The sequence below is a fragment of the Chrysochloris asiatica genome, unplaced genomic scaffold (assembly GCF_000296735.1).
Source record: "Chrysochloris asiatica unplaced genomic scaffold, ChrAsi1.0 scaffold00068, whole genome shotgun sequence".
Classification (NCBI taxonomy): Eukaryota; Metazoa; Chordata; class Mammalia; order Afrosoricida; family Chrysochloridae; genus Chrysochloris; species Chrysochloris asiatica.
Genome location: NW_006408586.1, coordinates 11,753,435 through 11,761,545, shown reverse-complemented (window position 1 = coordinate 11,761,545; position 8,111 = coordinate 11,753,435). Strand labels below are relative to the sequence as shown.

Sequence of the window (8,111 nt, the reverse complement as noted above, 5' to 3'; positions counted from 1 at the left end):
GTCCTTTGTTTCTCTGGTTACACTTATTCCTAGATAGTTCATCCTTTGGGTGGCTATTGTAAATGGTATTGCTTTCCTAACGTATTTTTCAGCGCTGCTGTTATTGGTATAGAGGAATCCAACTGATTTTTGTATGTTGATTTTATATCCTGCCACTTTGCTGAATCTTCTAATGAGGTCTAGTAACTTTTTTTACTGAGTCTTTGGGGTTTTCTATGTGCATGATCATATTGTCTGCAAATTGAGAGGGTTTTACTTCCTCTTTGCCAATTTCGATGCCTTTAATTTCCCTGTCTTGCTGTATAACTCTTGCTAAGACACCCGGCATAATATTGAATAGCAGTGGTGACAAAGGGCATCCTTGTCTGGTTCCTGTTTGCAGAGGGAAGGCTTTCAGTTTCTCTCCATTGGGAGTAATTTAGGCACACCTCCACCACCACCACCATGACATTAATATCATACATAATCACTCAAGTATTGTTCCTGAATAATGTTAAAAAAAAAAAGCAGGATTCTGAGATGGATGGAAAGCATCTGTTTAGTTACATACATTTTGGTGTCCTGTGTTTATTATCATTAAAATAAAACTGTTCTTTAGTAATATGCCTATACTTTAAAACTCTGTTGATAAGCTGAATATAATTTTATTTTAAATATTAGAAACATTTCACACATAAGCAAGTCAGTAAATTATTAATAAATTAGATTCTGAGTATTTTAACAATTTATGACTTTAATTTAACTTCTTAATAATTCATTAATTTTCATGCTGTTGATATATACAAGATTTCTTTTTGTGCTTCATCTTTTATTTAAATATTATTACTACATAATATTTTTTACCAATTTATAAACCTTGACAGTTTATTCATTTACTTTTTTTACATAATTGCATTTATTTTGTTGTTGTCCATAATATACACATCAAAACATACATCAACTCAACAGTTTCCATGAGTACCACTTAATGATATTGTTTACATTCTTTGAGCTATATAAACCTTTTCACCCTCCTTTCTGAGCTGTTCTTCCTTCATTAACATAATCTCCATGCCCAATGAAGTTCCTTACTAATCATCTGAGTTTCTATTGTCAATATGATCCCATTTAGATAGTTCTTAAAGAGCATAATACTCAAAGCAGATTTTTTTTTTACTAGTTGTGCCAAACTATTGTTTGGATTTTAAGAAGACTTTGGGAGCTATTTTTCATTTAAGGTTTGAAAATTATCTAAGAGAAAGTTTTAGGGGTTCATCTAATCTTTATTACTTCAAGAAGTCTGAAGTCCATGTGAATTTGAAATGCACTTTTGCATTTTTCTTCTTTTTATTACCTTTTTCCTATAGATTCTCTAATCAAAATGTTCAGTACTGGTAGCAGGACACCACTCGGCTCTTCTGGCAAAGGAGGAACCCATTCCATATCCTCCTCCTACTCCTGATTCTCCATCTTCTCTTGTTCTAGACAAATAGAGACCAATTGGTGGGCTTTGGGTGATCACTTATAAGCTTTTAAGTGACTCAAACGTTACACATCAAACTAGAATGTAAAACAGACGCACTAAACATGCTATTAAGCAATTAATTGTGATGCCTCATAAAACCATGACCCTAAACTCTCAAACTAAGAAACAAATTCTGTAAAGGTTGAGAATAATATTGTCAGTGCCATAGGCTGCTAAAAGAACCAACAGATCTGTGTTGGAAGAAGTGCAGCCAGAGTGCTCCTTGGAGGCCAGGGTGGCCAAACTTCGTCTCTCATACGTCATACATATTGTCAGGAAGGACTGGTTGCTGGAGAAGGATATCAGTTTGGTAAGGTGGAGGGTCAGAGAAACAGAGGAAGACCCCCAGCAAGATGGATTGGCAAAGTGGCAGCATCAATTGGCTCAAGCATGGCAACAATTGTGAGGTTGGCCCAGGATCAGGCAGTGTTTTGTTCTGCTGTGCATAAGGTCACTATGAGTTGGTACTGACTCGACGGCACCTAACAACAACAATAATCAGTTTCAGCAGCTACCATTTTTGTCTGTGTTGTAAATATATCTTTGATAATTTATTATAAGCTGTTATATATCAAGCAAATTTACTATAGTCAGGAAGTACTTCAGATAAATATTTTAAGTAAACTTCTTAATTGACAAAGTTATTAATTTAAATTATTCTATAAACTTGAATATTGACTTGATAACATGTGACTAATTTTATTAACTGTTTATTGTGAATTTGGTGATATGTTACTAATTTTGAATGACTAAAATTTTGAATAAAAGCATATTAAAATAAGTCAAATTAAGCTTTAATTTAGAATTGCTTTGTAATTAATGTAAACAGGTTGTGTACTTATCAAGTAATTGTTATTACTGTGAGTCATGGGAATAAATATTGCTACTTTATAAAATGATTATGTTTCATATTTGGGTATAATCCTAATACTTGGGAGAAAATCTGCAATTTGTATCATAATTGTATTCATTCAGTGAAATAATTTTGACCATTTGATGTAATAAGCATCCTAAATGACAAGGATGTGACTGTGAATAATGCAAAGTCACTACTCTAGATATAAGATACTAATAATGAATGCGTGCCTAGGCAGGTATGTCAGATGGGGAATAATGTTATGTGGAAAAATAAAAGTAAGTCAAGGCAATAGTGAGTAATGATGGTGAGTGTGCATATAGAATCAGAAAGGCACCTCTGTCTGATAAGATTAGATCGAAGCATGGCACGAGTCATAAGAAATATATAGACGTTCTGCACCATGGGGACAGCAAGTACAGAATTTCACGGGGAGAGAGTATGTTTAGAGTTTTTGAGGAACAACCCAAATGTCTATATAGATGCAATAAAGTAAGAAAAAGTGAGAGTGGTTAAAAATAAGTTTACAAAAGTGGTCGGTGATAAGGTCATGTAGGGTATTGAGTACCATAGTGAAGACTTGAACTTCATGGGAAGAAATATAGAAAGGTCTTTGTTGATTTTGAGAAGTAACATGATTTAATTTCATGTTTGAAAGCTAATCCTAGTCAGGATTTGATGCCTTATTAGAGACTAAATAGTAGGGATAAGGGTAGAACTGAGTATGGGGTTAGGTAAACATTGCAGTAATCTAGTGGAGAGAAGATGGTAGCTTTCTCTGGAGAGTTGTTGGTGGAGGTAGAAAGAAATGGTCAGAATGCATATATATCTTTAGAGTCAAACCTTCAACTCAATGTAAATAAAAATTTTGAATAATCAGCCTAAACATGGTTTTTAAGATGATGAAGATGGTTATGTATATGACGCAATGACTCATCCAATGCCCAAACATTAATACTACTCCTTTACTCCTTCAGTGATAAAATATATTGATAGTATAAGCTACTTTCACATATGCCTAATAGAAATCAGTATATCAATCTACTTATTATATAAAGAAATAAAAGTTGTGAGAAAATAATATGTATTTTAGTATGTAAATGTTCATACAACAATACTTGCCAAAAGCTTGCTCCTACATATACTATGTATGACATGAAAGCTGTAAAAAAGACATAATTCAGTATTGTACTGTAGCTCAAATACATTAAGTACATAAATGATGTTGCCATCAGTAATAGTAATTTTCCAAAATGGTGAAAAACTTTTGTTAAAAATCCAAACAGAATAAATTTTTTTCTTGGTTTAAGAGATAGTTGCATTGTTGAAAAAGCCAGTGAATACTAAATGGTGTAAAAACTATTTTGTTTGTATGTACACAAGTTCAGATAATTTTAACCATGAAGATCTCCTACATGAACATCCAGTGGGGATGTTCAGATTTTCCAGGATAATTGATATTTTATTACTTTTGTGCTGCTTTTATATTTCAGGGTGTTTAGCATCTTTCAAGGAGTCCTGGTTGGTGCTGTAGGATAAAGCTCTAGTCTGCAAAGTCAGTTTGAACCAGTCAGAGGTTAAATTCATCAGCCATTCCTTGGAAACCCGACACAGGGTCACTATGAGTCAGAGCTGACTCAATAGCAATTAACAAGAAGAAGCATCTTTCGATACCAACAAGACTACTCATTGTGACAACTGGAAGTGGTTCTTCTTCTAGTTTTCCAAATGCCATTAAATAGGATAATAATGTTATTTAGAAATACTTGCAAGGCTAGAAATCTGGGGACTGAATCTTCTAGGTTTCATACTAGAGTATAAGAAGAAAAGGAGGATCCAGCAAACAAACAAGGAGAAACAAGACAGTGGCTAAATTATAGGCACATTCCTTTTTTCTTTTATTGTACTTCACACATATTGCATTTTAAAAAAACTAAAATCAAAAAAACAAACTGAAGGTTTGTGGTAACTCAGCATTGAGCAAGTCTATTGATAACCATTTTTCCAATAGCACTTGCTCACTTTGTGTCTCTGTATTATATTTTGATAATTCTCATAATATTTCAAACTTTTTTCATATGCTATGGTACACTTAACACACTTCAGTATAGTTTAAACATATGCTTTGTATGCACTGGGGAACCAGAAAATACATGTGACTAACTTTATTGTGGTTGTCTGGAACCAAACCCACAAAATCTCCAAGATATGCTTGTATTTCACTCTCAGTGTATACAGTGTTAGAGTATACTCAATACAGTAAAATGTATACTCAATACAGTGTTAGAGTATACTCAATACAGTAAAATGCTACTAATTAGGACAGATTGTTGACCAACTTTAAATCTGTAAATATTACTAAATTTGTATTTTTTTTTTTAGAGGATTTCCCCCTCCTATGTTGTTGTTGTTAAATGCTATTGAGTCAGTTCCAACTCATAGTTTCCAAGTAGCAGCTGGTGAGTTTGAACCACCAGTCTTGCAGTTAGCAATCCAGTGCTTATCTACAGCATCACACTAGGACCTGTTTGGTTTTTTTAAACTTGATATTTACTATCAGATAATTGCAAAATGGAGACCTGGTGTGGCGCCATAGAATATGCCCTTGACCTTAACGTCATTGGTTCAAACTCACCATCCACTCCTTGGAAACCATATACAGGATCACTATGAGTTGGAACGGATTCAGTGGCACTTCTGAACAATAACAACAAATTGCAGAATAAAGAAACTTGAAACTTTCCTAAGATATTAGTAAAGTGGCTCACTTTTTTTAATTGTTAATTTTTTGGCATACTGGGGTTGAAATATATTATAATTGTATGTATATTCAAATTTAAAAGACTAATGTTGACTTTTTTATCCTTAAAATGTACTGTGCTTTTACATTTTTTATTAAGATCTGACACCTTAAAACACCCTCTTTTATAGTAAGATGGCATTTCATATAGGTTGAAAAACTTAAAATTTAAATTAAAGGGATTCTTTTGGAAAATTATTTATTGGATTAACAGTAGGATTTTTAATCTCAGTGTTTCAAATGACATGTATAGCATTTGGTGTTGTTTGACAGTTTTTATATTTTTAATTGTAGATCTCTGTGGAAGAATTAGAACATAGCATCAGTGTTAAAATAGCCAAAGAAGCGGTGATGAATATAAATAAACCTGGAAACCTTTTTACACCTACAAATGGATTTTTGGAAACCAAAGTATACTTTGCAGGATTACCTCAGAAAATGGAAAATGTACTCATTAAACCGGTAATGATCCAAGTCCACATCATTCACCATAGATGAAAATCCTTTTATCTATAATAGGTTTGAAGAAGTATTTTCCTAAGAGCTAATAGAAGTTATTTTGTTAAGCATACCAAGTGTGACAACTTGAACTGAGCACGGAAAAATATTACTGGCTCTTGAAATAATCTTAAGGAAATAAAATGAATGTAGTATTACTGAGCGTTTAAAAATCTTTACTCAGCATTACTTACTAAGAAGTGGATTTCTCAGATGTCAATTCAGTATTAATATTAATAATTAATACATAGTAGTCCATATTTAGCTACTAACATATTTGAGTTCAAAATATATTATTTTATCGAATCTAATGAAAATACTTTGACGGAGTTATTTAAGTGCTTAAATTTAGGATAAAGATTGCATATAAGGTGGAACATTTTAAAAATCCTAACTGAAAGTATAATTCAGCCTGTAATAAATTGAGGTTAGACATAATAAATGATTTTCTGAATATGATGTTTGTCTAATAACTTTGAAATAGATTTCCTGAAGGAGACTTATCACTCTTTTGAAAGTTTTAAAAATTGCATTTGAAGTCTTGGACCTACTGAAAACCCTTGGTGATTTAACTTAAATATTTAAATTATATATTCATCTTTCACTCATGGATATTCACAACTGCTTTAACTTTAAAAAGATTTTTGTGATATAATATAAAAGTTGCATTAGTTAACCGATGTCAAAATGAATTTACCTGTTCTTTGAAACTGATAAATAATGACACTTAAAGGTATGTGAAGTTAAGTTTTAAAAATCAAATATTTATTAAATGGCTACTACATGTATTTAAGGAGCTCTGGTAGCGTAGTGGTTATGAATCGGGCTGCCAACCGCACGGTCAGCAGTTCGAAACTACCAGGTGTTCCGTGGAAGAAAAATGAGGCTTTCTGCTCCCATAAAGACTTAGGGCCTCAGAAACCCTGTACAGGGTTGCTATGAGTCGGAACCAACTCCATGGCACACAGCCACCACTACCACATGTATTTAATGTGGCTGGATGTTTTGGCTAAAAAATAAAAATCATTTCTTTTTCCTGAAGTGGCTTAGATTGGCAAACCAAAAGCTATGCTCTAAAAGCAATTAAAGAAACACCAAAACCCGTCTAGCACCTAGGGCTACAGTTGGCAGTATTTATAGAACTTGAGAGCAGAATCGTTACCATTTGATATCACAGGAGAGGCAGGTAGATTCCAGTGGATACCTGTGGTAGCAGTAACTCACTTTTAATGAAAAAGACTCCCTACCCATCTGAAAGAAACCTCCCAAAGGAAAAAAAAAAATTAATTGTGCAAAATAATTTCTAGTGTCCTCAAAGAAGTAAAATTTCTCTCAAAATTAAAAACTTATACCTATAATCAACCGAAAGGTTGGCGGTTCACACCCACGCACTGCTCCCTGGAAGCCCTATACAGGGTTTGAGTCATAACCAACTTGATGGTACTTAACAAAAACAAGAACAACATAATCAATAAGTCAACTCAGTTTAAGGTTAAAATGCACTCCTTGTCCTGTACTTTAACTTGTTAGATTAATCCTCGTCTAGATGGATGTATACGAGAATGGAACTTGATGAATCAAAAAGCTTCAGGAGTAAAGGGGATTATTCAAAAAAAACAAAAGAACCATTGCCTCATCAATGTGGAGAAGGGTTCCTACTATCCTGGTTCTGGAGTTGCTCAGTTTAGCATAAATTATAGTAAGTGATTTCCCATTTTTTTTATCTTTTCCCATTAATGACTAAATGTTTTCATTGACAAATAGCAGTGACTCCATCAATAAACATTATTGAGTTCCTTTTATGTTCTAGATTTACTCTTACTGTTACATACGTTTTGTAAAAATTTCCCAAGAAATTGAAAATACAAACTTCAGAAAGTTTATGGAAACATTCTGTTATCATTCAATTCCATTTTCTATGAACTTTTTGAAGCCCCTTTATATATAGGCAGTTGAATATGCTTATACTATTTTTAACATTTATTGAAACATAACCTGACTAATTTGGGGTAGTATACACTGACCTGTTTTAAAGTTCATAGATTTCTCTGCTTTGTGGTATCAATAGGTACCCTGGTAGCACTGTGGGCTAAACATTGGGGCTGCTAATCTCAAAATTGACAGTTCAAATCCACAAAATGCTCTGCAGGAGAAAGATGAGGATGTCTGCACCCCAAAAGATTTACAGTTTCAGAAACTCAAAGAAGCAGTTCTGCTCTAGCCTATAGTGTTGATATGAGATGAAACAAAGTCCATGACTGTGGGTTTGGTTTTTGTTGGTATCTGATTATAAGTCCATCAAAGTGATTCATTTTCATTGGATATTTCTTACTTTCTACTTCTCTGCTGAAATCTCCCATTTGTTCATCAGTATTGTACATCTTTTCCACCACAACCTTCACTATATAATCAGGTTGTTGTTAGGTGCCATTGAGTTGGAACCGACTCATAGC

At 33.3% G+C, this 8,111-nt stretch overlaps 1 protein-coding gene across 1 annotated transcript in view; it reads left to right on the top strand.

The window, feature by feature from the left end:
- PROS1 (protein S (alpha)) overlaps positions 1–8,111 on the top strand; it is a 112,277-nt gene that overhangs the window by 79,805 nt on the left and 24,361 nt on the right. Inside the window, exons 10-11 of the mRNA XM_006864656.1 lie at positions 5,455–5,622; positions 7,189–7,357. Coding sequence (XP_006864718.1) covers positions 5,455–5,622; positions 7,189–7,357 — 337 coding nt within the window. The remainder of the gene's footprint in view (positions 1–5,454; positions 5,623–7,188; positions 7,358–8,111) is intronic.